Source organism: Dufourea novaeangliae, unplaced genomic scaffold, assembly GCF_001272555.1.
Source record: "Dufourea novaeangliae isolate 0120121106 unplaced genomic scaffold, ASM127255v1 scaffold60, whole genome shotgun sequence".
Lineage (NCBI taxonomy): Eukaryota > Metazoa > Arthropoda > Insecta > Hymenoptera > Halictidae > Dufourea > Dufourea novaeangliae.
Window position 1 is genome coordinate 134,203 of NW_015373935.1, and position 16,670 is coordinate 150,872.

A 16,670-nucleotide genomic window follows, 5' to 3' on the forward strand; every position below is an offset into this window, starting at 1 on the left:
TTCGACTTACGTCGCCCACTCTGGAACCAACTAGTTCGTAAGTCCCGGGACCCTACTGTATCTTTAATCGAACGTTAATCGTCCCGACTGCGTCTTAGTAGTCGACAACCCAATAAGTTAGAAAAGATGTCGACAGTATAAGAATTTTCAATTAACCCTTGCAACATCACTGACCTTGACCACTACTACGACAATGTATATAAATTATACTTATTAAATGGAAAGTATAAAGAAACGAAAACTATGGAAAACAAATTGGTATGACTTAATGGAACCAACCCTACAAGTTTAAGCTAATTCCTTAAAGATCTTTTCTAACTTCTTTCTCTGTATACCAGAATCTTTTCGTTCGTGATATTGAGTAATCAGTGCTTTTGATACCGGTTTTAATTTTCATACTTCACATTTATAAATTCTACATACAATACCGAGGATCAAAGCTGAATGAACTATATCGTTTCTCCTTATAAGTTTTAGCCAATCAGGATCACCTCTGTGATTTGGAGTAACTAATGATCTCAAGATAGAATACATACAATTTACATATTTCTATACACGACACTCTCTTACAGAAATTTCTCAGTTCCAATATATTTCATGCGTTTTTAACCTCTTTGCATCTGTAAACATCAACTGGACGCGTGTAATTGACTACTGAAAAATTTAAAACACTTACAGAACAACTTACATTAACAAATTTACAGAACATCCATGATATAATTAGTTCAATACGTTTTTAACTGTATGATGCAAATGGGTTAAATACAATATTAAAGTATAGCTAAATAACTTCGTTACGGTTTTTTATTATGCTCGACCAGTCTGACATTCAAGAGGCTCGTAGATATACACACCTCTTGCTGGCTGAAATTTTGGACTCTATTATACGAGACTAATGGAGGATCCTTCGTTAAATATAAACAAATGAATCTATTAATAAAATAATTCAAGTAAACGTGGTTGAAAGTATTATCATGAGAAAGTTTGCAACAAGATATGATCTTAATTTCGCAATGTGACTCCAATTTTTTGGAGCACTTGCGTGTTTTAACAAACGAAGCTAGAGTACATTATATTCACAAATCCTTTTATTGGCATACGTTTGCTCAGCTTTGACTTTGTGACTGACAGATTTCTCGTGGACCTACCCGACAAAGACGCGAGAACCTTCCTAAACTTTACACGTAAGCGTGTAAAAATGTAATTGATATAAACGTAGCATGGAATGTTAGTGGCAGCGACCAGGCGTTGATTCTCTTATGTTTGCGGTCTTGTTCGGTTGTCGATCGCGGTGCGCGACGATGAAATCGTCCCTTCGGAGGATTCGTACCGCACCTCAAACTCCGAAGTTTTTTCTGAAAGTGGAAGATGACGTGTCAGCTCGACCGTAACGGAATTTAATTACTTTGTACGATTAACCACAAAGCGGAAGAAGCTCGTTTCTGTTCGATTTAAACGAGTCTATTTGTTCGTTAACCCTTTGCCTTATAACATCGAGTCAGACTCGTGTTGACGCTTTGAAAATCGATTCAACAAAAGAATATTATTCAGTTTTTTTTTTATTCGATGCGGAGAACCACGTTGTTGATATTAATATTTAACTTTTACAGTAAAAGTATAGTTGCGATATGTACAGAATTCCTTTCGTTTCTGTGAAACTCGATAACAATATAATCCAGGAGACTGTAGACGTGAAGAAAATCATAGGGCAAGGGGTTAATTGACCGATTTTCGAGGAGATGCCCACACTACTTTCGAACAGTCAAAACGAAGAAATGGTGGCCAAGTGTGTAGCGACAAGTCCAGTGCGTTGGTGTGCATGCGTACGGTAACGATAAACAACGTTCATGTAGATACAAGAAAATATTTGAAACGAACATATAATATAGCGAGGTGTGTACAAAGAAGGAACGATTCGCGCTCTGTACATTAGTATAATATTTATATATATATACAGAATTTCTGTGCGCGATTACTAAGAGACATAAATAAAACATTTTCTTGGTTACCGTGCACCTCCTCGAGCCAAAACGGCTCCCTCGAGCTTTTCCACCGACAGATCTTCAGCGTCGCGTTTTCATCATGGACGCCACATCGCAGAAGCAAACTCAAGTACTCCTCGATTCTCTCCTGACCTGCGGACACGCATTGTTCCTTGCATTGCCGTCTACGGTCTCTTTCGGTCGTGATTTTACAATTCTTTTTTTTACAACGATTGTATCCTAATATCTATTTGTACGTCTTAAGTCTAAATAGTTATGTACCCAATTATACGATATAAAGAACACCAAGAGTATTTGCACGAAGTTGCTTTTCTGAAACGACGGTATAGATTGTTAGGCTTATGGTATTAATATTTCCATGATTTTTAAGTTTGTCGTATTTCCAAGACAGAGTTGAAAATGAAATTGTAAATTGTAAAATTTATTGAGTGTATCAGCTGTAAAATGACATTTTCGGGAATAGTATGAATTATTAAGTGAAGCAGGTTGTTCGAATGATTACAGAGTAACTATTTTACATATTGTAAGATATTATTATTGATTACTATTATTATTGCAATTATTACTCGATAATTTCGTAAAGAATGCACCGCCTGTTATCTAATATGATCTGTACGAGAGGAACTGTACGTGCAAACACTTTTTGTTTTCATCGTCGCGTGATTTCACGTAACACGAATATTTATACTATTGTTTGTCTGTAAAATAAAATAAAGATTAGCCGTATTTCTAAACGCTTCGGTTTCACGTCACGAGGCAGGGCGAATATTATTTGCCTCGACCAACAAAATTTGTTGTTCCGCTAAGCGGATGCACATCGTCCACTTCGTCAGAGTGCACTTTCTTCCGTTTATTTTGTTTTTGTAAATTTCAATTACCCTTCGAAATTCCCGCGATGCATCTGGCCCGATCGGCTTCGTGGGACAAGCCAAGTTTGTTGTACAGACTCAAAGCGTTCTCCAAGTGAACAGTAGACACTCCCAGATTGCCCTATACGAGTCAAAATTTTGCGATTATATTTCGTTTGTAAAGACTTATCATTTATTTTCATAGTATGTCACGATTACTTATTATTTACACTTAGTTTTACACATTTATTATTATCATTTACGTTGTTCAGTTCCTGTTTTTGTTTTTACATTAATGTAATAATTTTTGTTGTATAAATAAGTTAGTGTAGCAACTTCTGTTGTCAATTGATTTGCGTATACCTGACTCAAGTAGTGCTCGCCGGTGTAGTAATGCGCGTCCGCGAGTTTCTCGAAAAGTCTCAATTTCTCGGCGTTCTCCCGAAACATCCGTAAGTGTTTCTCCGTGTGAGCGGTGTCGTCCAATTGCTGTACCCATAACAAACATATTATTTATTTTGTAATGAAGGTTTCCTTACATGGTGACCTTTATGGTCTCGAAGATTGGCCAGACGTTAAGTTGTGTATATCTTGACCAAGCACAGCTGATGACAATCTGTTGCGCCTGCTCAGGCAAGATACAGGAGAATAGAAACCCTCCTATTTTCTCCATACACGTTTTTTTTATCTATTTACGAAACACTGAGTTTTATAGTTACAGGTTACAGTAACAACCGAAAAGTTCCCCATCGCCATCTTCACTTCGTCCTGTTTCACAAAGGACTTCTTCAACCATCAACTGTGCACGACTGAACTACAGTCCCCTACAATTTGTAGCAATGACAAGACGCTGAGTTGTCATGATCCCCATAACAACGAGGATATAGAAGGTCCACTACAACAGTATACTGTTCTTATTTTTCAGAATACAATATTGCCCTCATAATTTCGCGCATTGTCGCCCCCATGTCATCGAAATGCCACCCCTAACATCACCTAGCGTTAGCTATCAGTAGGCAGGTTAAAATAGAAACTAGTTGTCATATATATATTTCCACAACTTCTGGACGGGGGGGCCAGGCCCACCCTGGCCCCTACCTAGTTACGCCAATGATTCTAGCACGTGTAGTTAAGTTTCGATGCTACTTATTGTATATTAAATTCTTACTAGTATTGACCTTATACGCGAAAGCTAATTCCATATGCGCGTTGCAGACACCCTCAGCATCCGGAACCCTCCTCGCTACAGCCAGCAGTTTCGAGAAAGTCTGCAGAGCGCGTCTGACATCATTGACCGCTATGTAACTTTTCCCGAGCTCGTAGAGAGTTTCGTTAAGATATTCCGCTTCGCCAGCTGAGGTTATTCCCGTTTTTTAATTAGTCCAAGCCTGTTCGTTTACCCCTTCCTTCTTGTCGATTCGACGAATCGCTGGAAATGCACAAGATTTACCGGTCGTAGCTCTTTCCAGGGCTTCCAGACAAGCTTTCAGCGCTGCATCGGGATTGTTGGGTCGATCCTTCCGGGCGAGTATCAACAGAGCCTTGTACAACAGGACGTTGCATTCCTTGAAAATGGAACCTTGTTTCTCGGCCAGTTTCTTCGAAGCGTTCCACGTTTTCTTCTCGGATGCCTCGCGCGCCTCGTTCAGGTAGTCCAAAGCTTCCCTTGGGTTCTGCACTGATTTCGATCACTTTCTCTTAATGTTTGTTATAGATGGATAAACGCGACTAGGCTGAGAATGTTCATATAGCTTAAGGGGTCATTCTAGTTTGACTCAGTGTAAGAAATTCCTTAGTCATCGTGTTAAGGCAGACGTCAGCAACCTATGACCTGCGGGGTCAATGTTAATCTATTATTTATATTTTCTCAAAGTGTTTGTTTCATGTTTATTGTTTATAATTTATTTTTATATATTATACTTTATTTACGGAACTCAAGCTGGTCATTTGAAATTATATAATGGGTCATTGGTGACCCGTGGGTCATAGGTTCCCGGCGGCTATGTTAAGGCGTTTAAAGACGAGCTTGTTGAGTGTTTCAAACGACTGTATTACTAACATTCGTGAAAGAGGAATCGACCGTATAGGTACCGAATCAAGGTGATCGTCTGACGATTATCGTCCTCGATGAATTCTGCTGCTGAAAGGGCGGCTTGATAAAGGCGCTCGGCTATCCACCACCATTCCCAAGCTTTCACCTGGAAGAACAACGCGGTGTCCAAGAGTGCTGTTGCTCGGGCAACATAATCGCCTGGAAATCGATTTATTTGATATTTTTTGTGTCCACACTTCAGTGAAAAATAATGTACCCTTCCTTTTCGCTTTTTCGAACGCGATTAGTCCTTCCCTCAGGCGATCTATGAAGTCCTTGTTATCTTTCAACGATGGTTTCTTCCATAACAGAACACCGACCGATTTCTGGGCGATTCTTTCGTCGACTTCTAAAAGCTCGCTCATCTGACGGGCCGCTTCGTGGTAACTTTGTTCTTCGAGTTCGAGGAGAATCGCTTCGTGATATGGCATATAAAACCTGTTTGGAACGTTTCGATTGAATCTGTCGATGGCACTTTTATGACAATTTCTTTAATTTTGATAAAGTATTCTATGGATTATGTTGTGTTTCGAAACCTTGAAGTTTACGAGTTTTTGATTAACAATAAAAAATGTAGGATCGCTGAAGAATCGTAAAGAGAAGCGATACCGGAACGAATTTTTCAAATTTCAGTATTCTTAATAAAATCTATTGAAAGTATGTTGAGATTTATTTTAAAGTCTTGAATGTGTAATGATACGGACCTTCTAACTTGTACGGGGCTTATATCTGGCAACGCGGCTTTCAAGTCAGCCATAACCTTATCCATCTCGTGCAATTCGGCTTGAGGCAAAGTTTTCAGTTTCGTTGGATACACGATCCGTTCGCTTATCCTGCTGCTCGAGCTACTCGACCATTCCTTATAATCGTCCCGTTTTAAAACTTCCACCACATCGTATTTTTTAACCCGATTACGTTGTTCGGTCATTTTGCCGAACGTATTTCTTGTATGACAATTAAAACAAATGTCGTGCTTCCTTCCCTTCTTTTCCTATTATTACTAAAAACATAAAACGACAACACTTTCATTTAAATAGAAGTCACTGAAATCTTGAATAGTAATTCCTTTGATCTTTTGCAAGTGCGATTTGGATTTTAAGTTAACGCGTTCCTGTATACAGGATGTTGGATTACTGATGTCAGAAACTTTAATGAGTGATTCTACATGTCAAACTGAAACGAAAATCGAGAACGACAAAATAGTGAGGACTGCTAGCAAGGTCAAGCGAAGACGAGGGATACAATGACCTGGAGATATTGGGATCGTAACAAAGAAAAGGTACGTATTACATTTGGTTAAGAAGGACGTATTGTTTTTCAAGCGAGGCCAATGACTATCGTGTCATATGTTTTTCGCTTGTATGCAGAACACCCGGCTTCCGGTGTTTCTGGCCCAGAAATGGGCAAACTCATTATCTAGATAAAAAGTTTCGAATAACGAATAAACGAGTTGGTAACTTAAAAACGAGATCTTCGATACAATCTCCTTATTCTTGATGTATCTTTGATTTACATATGTAGCAATCAACCTTTAAAATTTCTGACACCACTAGCCGAACACCCAGTCTAAAGGAAAGCGTTAATTTAATCATTAAATTAACGCAATCAGATTAATACGCTTATATGTATGTCCTTCGATACAACACGTAAGTCATAGTTGGATTTAAATTGTTCAACGTCAAAGGCGTGTGACTGGGTCAGAGAATCGGGTCACGTGATCAAAACGATTGCTACAATTCAGATTTCGCAGCTGAAAGCTTGCATAATTTATTGCACGAGATAAATATCAACTTAAGAAAAATATACCTACAAGCGTTATACAACCGTCGGTAAGATACTTACAAACATTTCCATACAATCGTATGACGCGAGGGAATTCTATCCGCGCGTGCGCCCGAGCCGCGTATGCGCGCTAATGGCAAACGGCTCGCACGTACGCGCGTGCTCGCGCGTTCTGTGAACCCACCTATCCGTGTTTCATTCATGCGATAATAATTTGTTTATACAAAATTTCTCTACAATTGTTAAGCGGTCGCGGCGACCTGCTTCCTCGGCTCAAGCCTGATCTTGAAGCCTTCGGCCCTCTTCAGGATAATATCGGCCTGCAGCCTGAAATCGGGCTCCTTGATGTCCGACTTGACGCGGAAGTTTCGCAGGATCGTCGACAGAACGATCTTCAGTTTGAGCATGGCGTATTTTCGGCCGACGCAGGATCGTGGACCGGCCGAGAACGGGACGAACGCGTAGTAGTGACGGTTCGCGGTGTTCTCGGGCAAGAAGTTGTCGGGATTGAATACATCTGGGTTCGGGTAGATGTGCGGTTGTCGGTGCATCTTGAACGTGGCGATCACGACCGTGCAGCCGGCTGGGATTGTGTAATCTCCGGTTGCTGAAATATTTCAGGAATCTTAGTAACAAAGTCTTTGTCGACGAAAACGAACATTCACGTATTCGAAACCGAGGAAGGATAACTAACCTAGTTTCAGGTCTGACTTGATTTCACGCGCGATGATTGGTACAGGCGGGTACATGCGCAGCGTTTCCAAGAGGCAACGCTCGAGGTATTTCATCTGTAGGGTGTCCTGGAAGGTGGCGGGTCGGTCGCTGTCACCGAAGATTTCATCCAGTTCCTGGATCACTTTCTCTTGGATGTCTGGGTGGCAACCCATCATCGAGAGGAAGAAACTGGACCCGGAAGCGGTCGTGTCGTGTCCCTTTTGGTGGATATAATTTCATTTATATTAATGCTCTTTCTATTAGAGAATTGAGGCTCTTAACCCCTTGCCCTATAACATCGACTTAGACTCGTTTCGACGATTTCAAAATCATTTCAACATAGAATAATATTATTCGGTTTTCTTTGAGTTGAAGTGAAATGCCACGTTGCTGACATTAATTCATAACTGTTACAGTGAAAATACAGTTGCGATAAATACAGATTTCCTTTCGTTTCTGGGAAACTATCGCCAATAATGTAATCCTGGAGTCTGCAGAGATCAAGAAAATTGTAGGGCAAGGGGTTAAGAGGGTTTCTAATTTTTACGGAGATCTTACCTCAAACATGATGGTGTCCACTTGTTCCTTGACTTCTCGGTCGTTAAGTACCACACCGTCTTGCCCGGCTTCGATCAGGAGGTCGAGGAAGGCCAGCCTCTTCTTCTCACCGACATCGTCGTCGACGTCGAGATCGTCCTTCAAACCGGCCGACTGACCGAACGAGACACCCTCTATGACGGTGGTGGACTAGGATTTTTCATAAAACGTAAACATCACGATTAGAGTGCAGATATTTATGCGAATGCGTGAACAATAATACCTTGGCATCAGCCTTCTGCGCGCTGGTGTCAATGATGTTTCGCTTTCCGCTCTTGTATTCCTCCTTCTTGCGTTGGATAACCTTCTTGGTCAATCCGTGGATGACTTCGAGCAGCTTGATCTGGTCCTTGCCGTATTTCGACAGGTTGAACAGCCAGTCAGGCCTGAGCCAGACTTTCGTGTGACGGAGGTGGAGAATGTCGCACATCCTTGCGAAATTAATTGGATTAACTTAACAGTAACTCCACTTGTTAATCGTGGAGAACTATCGCGACCATCGAAAATAATTATCGATAGGTATAAAACAGAGTACATTTATCTCTGCTGAGGCTTTTGGTTCGAAGCCATACCATTAAAACGCCTAGACCAATTAAGATCCCTGGTTGCTAAATAGAATATCTAATTAAGCTATATAATTGCAATATTGGTACATCATTCGAATAATATTTGCAAAACAGCCTATACTCGAAGACCCCAAATTCAAGAACCTGTAAATTGTGATCGCCTCCGGTATTCAAACAATTGAGGTACTTTTTTTGTCATGTCTATCCACTGAAATGCATTTGCGTTCTAATTCTTACGCAATGTTAACTACACCGACTGGCATAAACGCAGTATGAATTATTGGCAAACTTTCTCCAGGGAAAGAAACCGTTCGCGCAAGTTGGGAAGAAACAGGAGTACGTACTTCATCACGGCCATGGCGTATTCGAAGCCGCTGCGACCTTGGGTGGCCTTTGAGACACCCATCGCGGTTTCCAGGAGGATCTCAACGGTCAGTTCGGACATGTAATTGTGGCAGTCGAATTCTTTGTTGCCCTCCTCTCGCATCTTCTCGACGACAGCACGGGAGTTGGCGTTGAACAGATCGATGAAGCTCTTCAGTACGTTCAAGTGGAAGGTCGGGGCGATCAGCTTGCGGTGAGCGCGCCATTTCTGACCTGTAATCGGATTGTGCATTAATTTGAGAGGAGCAGAGACCCCATTACAAATGTGGAAGTACATTTACGCACTTGGAATCAGAAATAAAAAGCTTCTGTATAATTTTCATTTCTATAGGTTAGGAAAATTCGGAGGGATAAAATTTATATCTGGATACTGGAGAGGAAACGGAGGTGAAGGAGAAAGTAAAGAAAAATGGTCACATTAAGTGGACAGATCACACGTTCTTCGAACGTTCAAAGATACTCGAGGAGAAAACACTTCCTGCGAGAATGAAGTGGAAGGATCGTCTGTTAAGTAACTGCTGTTTAGCTAGCGGCTGACATTAGGTTACGGTACAAAGAAACCAGGAGAAAGAGTAAGAGTCTGAAAGCACTATCGGCGAGTTTCTTTCCTGCTCCGACTCTCGCGGATAGAGTGCATTTCGCGAGAGCAGCATTGCCGTAGGAATAGTATGATTCAACAGTCTCACACGTCGATTATCCATTGTTTATAAATAGAAACGGAATGCATTTGTCTTAATCATATAAAAAAAAGTGTAATTTCTTCAGAACAAAGAAATGAATTTTCCGAAAAACGCATGTCTTTCCGTCGATTTCGACCATCTGATGGAAGATTTAATTTGATTTTATAGAATTGGATGCAATTGAAATTCTGCTCTACAAAATCAATGCGTCGTGAACAGGGTTGTAAGCGATTCCGTTTGCAATTAACTGGCCATTTGGTTGGAGCAGTAATGGGGTGCGATGAAAGTTTGGCGCCAATGGATGCACACGTGCCGCTGCAAGAGTAGTTAGACGTCTGGTCGTTACGTGCACGCGTGCCAACGCTCCCTGTTACGTGCACGATCGAGCGGGAGAGTTTCCACGGCGGGAAAAAAAGGATATCTCGACTCACAGCGAGAAAGTTACGATAACACGGTGTACGATCGTTAGACTGAATCCCACTTGTGCAGCTGGGTCTATGGTGGTACCTTAAGCGACGTTTTCACGAGTTCTAATAAACGATGATGAATTCAATTCAATGGATTAGACGTTGAAATAATAATCTTCGTCTATATACTTTTATAAAGATTTAAATATTTCTTACGTTCCGTAGATTGCAGCTGTGTTGCATAAAATGTTACCTGCTTTTCTTTTCCCCAAAGCAGTTTCGTCCGTTATGGCAAATGCGTGGTAAACACCAGTAGAAAGTTAAGTAACAACAAGCGTTGTTTAATTACAGCATTTGGATCGTAATTCATATGATAATACAGTGGAACGTATACTGGATGTAAAAGGAGATTCTAGGTAAAGGCTGTGAAGGTTCGAGGAAAATTTTAAGGAAGCAAAAAACCGCCTTACCGGTGGAGATGAGCAGACCGTTTCCAAGCCAGGGTTTGAAGAACCTGTACTCGGCGGATTTGTCGATGTACACGTGACTGGAGAGGATCACTTCGACGTCGCGTGGGTCGACCAAGAATACGACTAGCTTAGGGCCGATCCATAGCTTGATCACTTCGTTGTACTCGAATGATTTCTGGTAGATGTTCTGGAAGATGGCTGTAACAAGAAGACAGGAAGCACCGGTTAACTCCTTTCGCCTGTTAGATTTACGTAAGACAAGGTAAAGGATAAAAGTCAAGTAATCGCGAAAGTAAAGATCAACGACGAGTCTACGAAATGAATCGAGGATTATGAATTAATTTCTGTTTTGGACTTACCGTCGGAACTGCCAAGGAATTCGAGAGCGTTTCCAACAACAGGTAAACCTGGCGGGCCGGGCAGTTTCTCGGCCAATTCGAGCATGTGACGCCTAGAGATACGGAAGTAGATGTAGTAGAGTACGAGAGCAGGTAGTAGAAGGGATAAGAAGACGGTAGTGGCCGAAAATCCGGTGGCCGCGGCGGCCGCTACGGATCCGGCGACTACTTCCGGTCCAGCCGTAGACATGTTTTCTTCAGTCTGAAAGCAAAAGTAAACAGAATCGTGATCACCAATCGTCTCATAATAATTACAACCAATGTGAAGAATTAATTACACATCATGGTAGGTATAGAAAGGACAAAATGAAATATAATGCATAGAATGCTAGTTAAATAGTTAAACGAGAAATAAATCGTAAGATGCCGTTTAAGATGGTAAATGTAAGGTAAAGTTAAAGTATGTAGAACGAAAAAAAGTTTTTCACGTATAATACTCTTAGGGATATGTGTGAATAGGGGGATGATCATGGGTATCGAAGAAAAAAGAGTTGCAAGAAGTGGGTATAGAAAACTGTTTCGATTCTAGGGCTGTGATAAAAATACTGTAAACCCGTGCAAGTCCGAGTGAAATCGATGAATCGTGAGGGAATGTTGTCACATGGAATTCGGTCACTTTAGGTTCACAGCACTTTGGTGTCCAGAAGAGGAAAAAACGTCGCGTAGCACAGCCGTTTATCACCGGCAAGGGTAAGAAATTGTTACTCTGCCACCCACCTATTTATTACACCAATCACACGATGACTTCTGGCCGATGAACTACCACCGGACTGGTCGAACGACTTGCCGCGATCTCTTTTATAACCCGGCCTTTCTACGCCACCCCTACTCGGACAGAGGTTCGCGACACTAATTAATAGCCGCGCCACGCATCTATTGGAATCGATAATTATTTCCACTTACGCGTCGCGATCTGCTTCTCTTCACTCGTCGACCATATTTCGCGAATTTTTTTTGCGAATCCGTTCGAAAGACACCTGTACGTGAAGAATTTACGGATACTTTATCTTGTGGTTCTGTTAGGTGTATCGATAAGCAATCTACTATACTTTGTTAAATTTAATATTTACTTTTCGACTCATTTAAAACCTTTTCTGGTCCAATTGTTTTATAGTTCTGTTACATCTTTGTGCATGATCGAAAAGGGAAGGACGGAAAAATATTTTGAATTTAAACTACATTATCAATTTATTCAGAGGAATACTAGTTCATTTATTGGTATATCCAAAAACATCAGAAATCACTAATTGTTAGAACTATCTTTGAAGTTCTTCAGCTATGCGTTTGCCATTTCGAAAACTTGCAACCGGATATGGTTAACAGATCAATATTACACCGCAAACGGAATATAGTCGAGAGCTACAAAAATGATCGCATTGTTCATTGATGCATAGGAAGAAAGTGGTACATAGATCCGAGAAAGTCCTGTGTTGGGTGTAATTATTTAAGGTTCGTTCACACCAAACACCAAAGCGTTCAAACGGTTAGAATTATAAAAATAATAAATATTTTCAATGTTTAATTCGTCTGACTCGCACTTCTGTATTCACTACTAATGGCGCAATCAAAATTTAGGTCTAAAGCATAAGTGAATGTTTCGAATAAGTCGCTAAGTAAATTTAATATTAATATACGTGATCAATAATTAATCATTTTAAAGAAATCGAAACATTCATTGTAATCAGACGTAAAATTGGATAATCTAAATCGCGTCGAGTCATCGAAAACGTAAGTGTACTTCCGCCTTGACCCACTCGCCTATCACTTGTCAGGCCATTTTATCATTTACAAACAATGCTTTTCGCATTTACGTTTCTGCAAAGATCGTTGGTATTTGCCTCGTGATTTCCAAAGGGTATTCCGAATCGTCGCTACGTTTCGTGGAAACACTATCGTGTACGGTATAATGAAATACGCTTATGAAATTTTACGATGGCAGCGTAAAACCTACGTGTGGCGAATGAAGCTTTCAGAAGCGAATTAAAACAAGTCTATTGGAGTCCATTCCACTTCCTAGGAAGTTGGTGTTTGTTAAGTAATTATTTCTATTTATGTAATACACAAATTGTGTAGTATTTCTACGAACAGTAACGTTTACAATATTTTATATATTATTTTTCAGCTAATGTTTACGGATAAATATGGGTGGTCAATGCGGTTGTTTCGATATAATTCAAGACGGTTCTTGACCGAAACCTTGGAAACATTATTTAAGATGTTACATAATCTTGTGACCCGTGACACAATTTTTTCACATCGAATTCCGGAAGTGATGCAGACCACGTGAGACATCCTTATACAAGGCGATCTATATTTTCGTGTACGATGTCTCGTGGGAATTCACGTACGCCACGCTAACAATCGGCGGATATCCAGGTCGATGCTCGATGACCCGACTTTCTGACTTAATGACACACAGATAACCACGTAATGCTGAAACGCAATTACAAGCACAATTTACAGGTGTCCAAGTGCTCTGTATTGTTACAAATTAGTATCGATTAACAAATATCTTTTGGGACAATACACGTGGACGTGATCTTAATATTATTTATTAACTTGAGGATTAGAAATATAGTCTTAAATAGAAGTAATGATTCTCGTCTAACTGGGTTTCGATGCCATTTTTACGACTTCAATATCCGGATCTATTTCATTAGGGGATGGTAATTCTTAAGTAATCGGAAGATATTTTCTACATGTTTATTGAAATTGTTTTTATTGCGAATGCGTACAAGAGGAGGAACTTCGTTTCGTCTACTTCTAAAATTGTGTCATTCTTACTTTATTGGAGAAAAAAACTTTCGTAATAACTTAAGTATAGTAATCACTGAACACATAATCATTTCACGTTCGATACTTAAGCCTATGTTTCTTTACTACTCGCGTAAGCTGTTCTTTTCCATGAAAACGTTCTAGGGCAATATGGTGGTACTTATTTCCAAAATTATTATCAAATATGTAACTTCACCTTCGACTGTGTTTTACAAACACATACAACAAACTCTGCTCAACATAACAAGGGGAAAGAGGTTCGTATTGGACATCGCGGCACAGCCGCACGTAATCTCCTTAGATCTACGGTGTACACGCGAATACACCAGATGGCAGCAGCTGATACAAACAGCAGTTACCGTTGCGATAACGGTTCGACGCGTGGTCAAAGTTGTCTGTTAAAATTAACTAAACATTCTCAAAAAGGATATTTATATTTAACGATTCGACCGACGAATCACGTCGCGTTTTACGTAGTTTATACCGACAATCAAATTACCAATATACAGCGTGGTGACGTATTCGGACGCGATACATCGGATCGATCGTCTCGACACAGTGTTTCCTAAAAACAGTTTTCCGCCGAAACGAAATATACGTCATCGATTCACATCTTTCTCACTAATCGTATCGCGTGACCGGTGTGACATGTTAATAAAACAATTCGTGAAAAATATCGACGACTGTTTGTGAGGTTATGTTTCTCTCGGAACGGAGATTTGTCAATTCCTGCTAAAGCGCACGTGGACGAAACACGGTTTCCGCGCATGTCATTCGAAAGAATGCGGCAGTAAACAACCATCTGAAACACGAACGTGACCGATAGTCGTCTTTTTTTTCGTCGAAGTGGACCACCGGAAATTCGTAAGTACGTTGGGTTAATTATCTTGTTGCTAGCTGCCGTGTTGTCCCCCGTTATCTCGTAAAAGTCTGTTACATAATAATTGCTGTAATCGTTAATCGAACCGCGAATTACGGTAACGGATAGAAGTACAGTCTCCGATAAATACTGTTCGTCTACTACGTTTCCGGTATCATACTTATGAAAGTGTAATCTTCGAGGTCGTCGGTGAACTCGGGCGTGAAGAAGGGTGCGTTCTTCAAGGTGATGATACAGTAACGTATAAATTCAGTGGGACCTTAAGCAGACGATAGGGCCCAGAATTCTCTGAAGTATTTATAAAAGTATCAGAATACGTCTGAAAGAGAAATGAATTTCGAAATGCTGCCAGTGACACTCATTTTCGGCTGCCGGCAAACATCTGTTTACGATACCGCTTGGTTTACTGTACGGAATGTACCCTCACGAGCAAACTCGACTTCCTCTAGGGGAAAATGTGGGGTTGGCGAAAGGACTCCTACCATTTAGTTTTGGGAGTTACTGAAATTTATGCCAAATTAACATTCGATTTAACATTTATTTCACTATCTGGAATAAATTTCCCAAGTGGTAGAAGACTTTTCTTCTACCCCGCTTTTTCCTCTAGTGGAAGCCGAGTTTACTCTTGTGTGTACACAGAAACATCGATCGACAAAGGTATTGTCTCAGACAGTACAGCTCTTTTCGATTTCTCTGTTGGTCTCCTTTGGTTGTTACCACCATTGCTCCGACTGTTATCTTCAAAAACATCCAGTAACACGAGGGACCTAGATAAAAACGTTACAAAAAACATTCCCGCTTCGCCACGAAATCGTTCAAGAGTTGCGCAACAGGTTCGCGCTACTGGCGCGCTTTTTTCGTCCCACAGTGGACGCCGATTTGATCTTCTTCGTTTGCTTCTTTTTCTTTTGTTTCTTCTTCTGGACCTTTTGTCTGCGAGAATTTGCGGAGTCGTTATCGGACGAGAAACTGTCGCACAGAGGCACGATTAACGGCTGTAATTGCATACGTGATCGCGACTGCGACTGCAAACGTTGTTGCGGCTTTACAACGCTTGGTGTTTTCGTAGCGTTAGCGATAGAACAGGTGGCGCCACTTATCCGATGCTTTCTTCTGGACTCGACCCGATTTTGCCGTGTCTGTGGTTTCGATGGCATCTCGACCGTCACCAGCTTCAACGAATCCGCGTTGATCGTCAAAAAGGACGTCTTTCCGTGACACGTTTCTTTCACTTTCGAACTGAAATTGATGATCTTCTGCCACTTGAGACGGGGCTTCTTCTTCCTCGACTTCCGGCTGCTTTCTTGCCGCTGATCCTCCACATTCGGGCTGGCGTCTCTTGTGCTCTGTATTTCCTCGCGTTTACATTTGCTTTGCGTTCCTCTGTCGTTCCCGTTGATGTTTATGTATTCGAGAGATTCCAGTCGTTTTGTGCACGATCTAAAACAAAAAGTAGTCGCAACCAAAGATCTGTAACTAGAAGATGATCTTTCCGGTGGCGAAAATAGTGTGATCTAACCTAAGTAACACGTCGCTGTCCATCTTGTTCTGTGTCAACGCCATATTGGAAACACCCCAACTCAGTGGCCCTTTGACGAATGGATGATCGAGCCTTTTATCAATGCATTCCTCGTCGCTTGGAGGGACTCCCATCCATATTTGTTGTCGCAGCGAACTCAGCTTGATCTGTATATCTGGACCTTTCAAGGGCACTGGCGATCGATGTCTCAGTGCTCTGTATTTTAATTACAGTAATTGACAATTATGTCAACAAAGGTGGTACATGTTTCAGATTCGTTTTATTCGCATCAGGACCATCAGGAATGTTTTTATACGCAATTTTGCAATTTACCTAACCAAATGAAGACATGGCGTTCTTTTGTTTATCCTTCGTTCTTCTTTGTTCACGCTTAAACTCTCGTCCAAGGATAGGCAGCAACGTCTCACGATTTCCGGTAGGACCAGGTCATCGCTAGAGAGTAACTTTCTCTCGCTTGTTTCCATTTCTCTGTCGATCGCGTGACTGGACTCGTCTCTGTAGCGTTCGGTAAGTCCTTTCGAGGAACCTACACGA

General features: G+C 41.0%; 4 protein-coding genes across 6 annotated transcripts in view; 1 reads left to right on the forward strand and 3 right to left on the reverse strand.

The window, feature by feature from the left end:
* Positions 1–1,047: 1,047 nt before the first annotated feature.
* On the reverse strand, positions 1,048–5,871 carry LOC107185271. Its single transcript, XM_015572930.1, has 10 exons — positions 5,648–5,871; positions 5,161–5,381; positions 4,911–5,102; positions 4,302–4,529; positions 4,030–4,205; positions 3,215–3,340; positions 2,882–2,993; positions 2,010–2,135; positions 1,301–1,355; positions 1,048–1,135 (listed from the first exon to the last, which is right to left on the reverse strand). The coding sequence occupies exons 1-10, from the start codon at positions 5,869–5,871 to the stop codon at positions 1,048–1,050; spliced, it is 1,548 nt and encodes a 515-aa protein (XP_015428416.1).
* An 803-nt stretch (positions 5,872–6,674) lies between these two features.
* On the reverse strand, positions 6,675–11,708 carry LOC107185339 (cytochrome P450 4g15). The gene is made up of 8 exons (XM_015573002.1): positions 11,659–11,708; positions 10,903–11,143; positions 10,544–10,741; positions 8,947–9,199; positions 8,260–8,467; positions 7,998–8,186; positions 7,420–7,657; positions 6,675–7,332 (listed from the first exon to the last, which is right to left on the reverse strand). The coding sequence occupies exons 2-8, from the start codon at positions 11,129–11,131 to the stop codon at positions 6,968–6,970; spliced, it is 1,680 nt and encodes a 559-aa protein (XP_015428488.1). The 5' UTR covers positions 11,132–11,143; positions 11,659–11,708; the 3' UTR covers positions 6,675–6,967.
* A 2,676-nt stretch (positions 11,709–14,384) lies between these two features.
* Positions 14,385–16,670, forward strand: part of LOC107185294 (probable glutamine-dependent NAD(+) synthetase) — a 15,851-nt gene continuing 13,565 nt past the window's right edge. The window contains exon 1 of one of the 3 annotated variants that reach the window (XM_015572954.1): positions 14,385–14,584. The gene's annotated coding sequence lies outside the window, so the exon portion shown is untranslated. Of the gene's footprint in view, positions 14,585–14,783; positions 14,822–16,670 lie in introns of those variants that run through there. The other 2 variants (XM_015572953.1, XM_015572955.1) reach the window with 2 other exon arrangements.
* Positions 15,412–16,670, reverse strand: part of LOC107185272 (cytosolic carboxypeptidase 2-like) — a 7,421-nt gene continuing 6,162 nt past the window's right edge. The window contains exons 13-15 of the mRNA XM_015572931.1: positions 16,449–16,662; positions 16,116–16,331; positions 15,412–16,036 (exon numbers count right to left, since the gene is read on the reverse strand). Coding sequence (XP_015428417.1) covers positions 15,412–16,036; positions 16,116–16,331; positions 16,449–16,662 — 1,055 coding nt within the window. The remainder of the gene's footprint in view (positions 16,037–16,115; positions 16,332–16,448; positions 16,663–16,670) is intronic.

Excerpts from the sequence above, each read along its gene's own strand:
- LOC107185271 (XM_015572930.1), bottom strand. The coding sequence starts at position 5,871 with ATGACCGAACAACGTAATCGGGTTAAAAAATACGATGTGGTGGAAGTT. Across the intron at positions 5,103-5,160 it reads CGAAAAAGCGAAAAGGAAGG|GCGATTATGTTGCCCGAGCA; the intron begins GTACATTATTTT and ends ATCGATTTCCAG. Across the intron at positions 2,994-3,214 it reads GCGAGCACTACTTGAGTCAG|GGCAATCTGGGAGTGTCTAC; the intron begins GTATACGCAAAT and ends TGACTCGTATAG.
- LOC107185339 (XM_015573002.1), bottom strand. The coding sequence starts at position 11,131 with ATGTCTACGGCTGGACCGGAAGTAGTCGCCGGATCCGTAGCGGCCGCC. Across the intron at positions 8,468-8,946 it reads TACGCCATGGCCGTGATGAA|GATGTGCGACATTCTCCACC; the intron begins GTACGTACTCCT and ends TAATTTCGCAAG. Across the intron at positions 8,187-8,259 it reads CGCAGAAGGCTGATGCCAAG|TCCACCACCGTCATAGAGGG; the intron begins GTATTATTGTTC and ends GAAAAATCCTAG.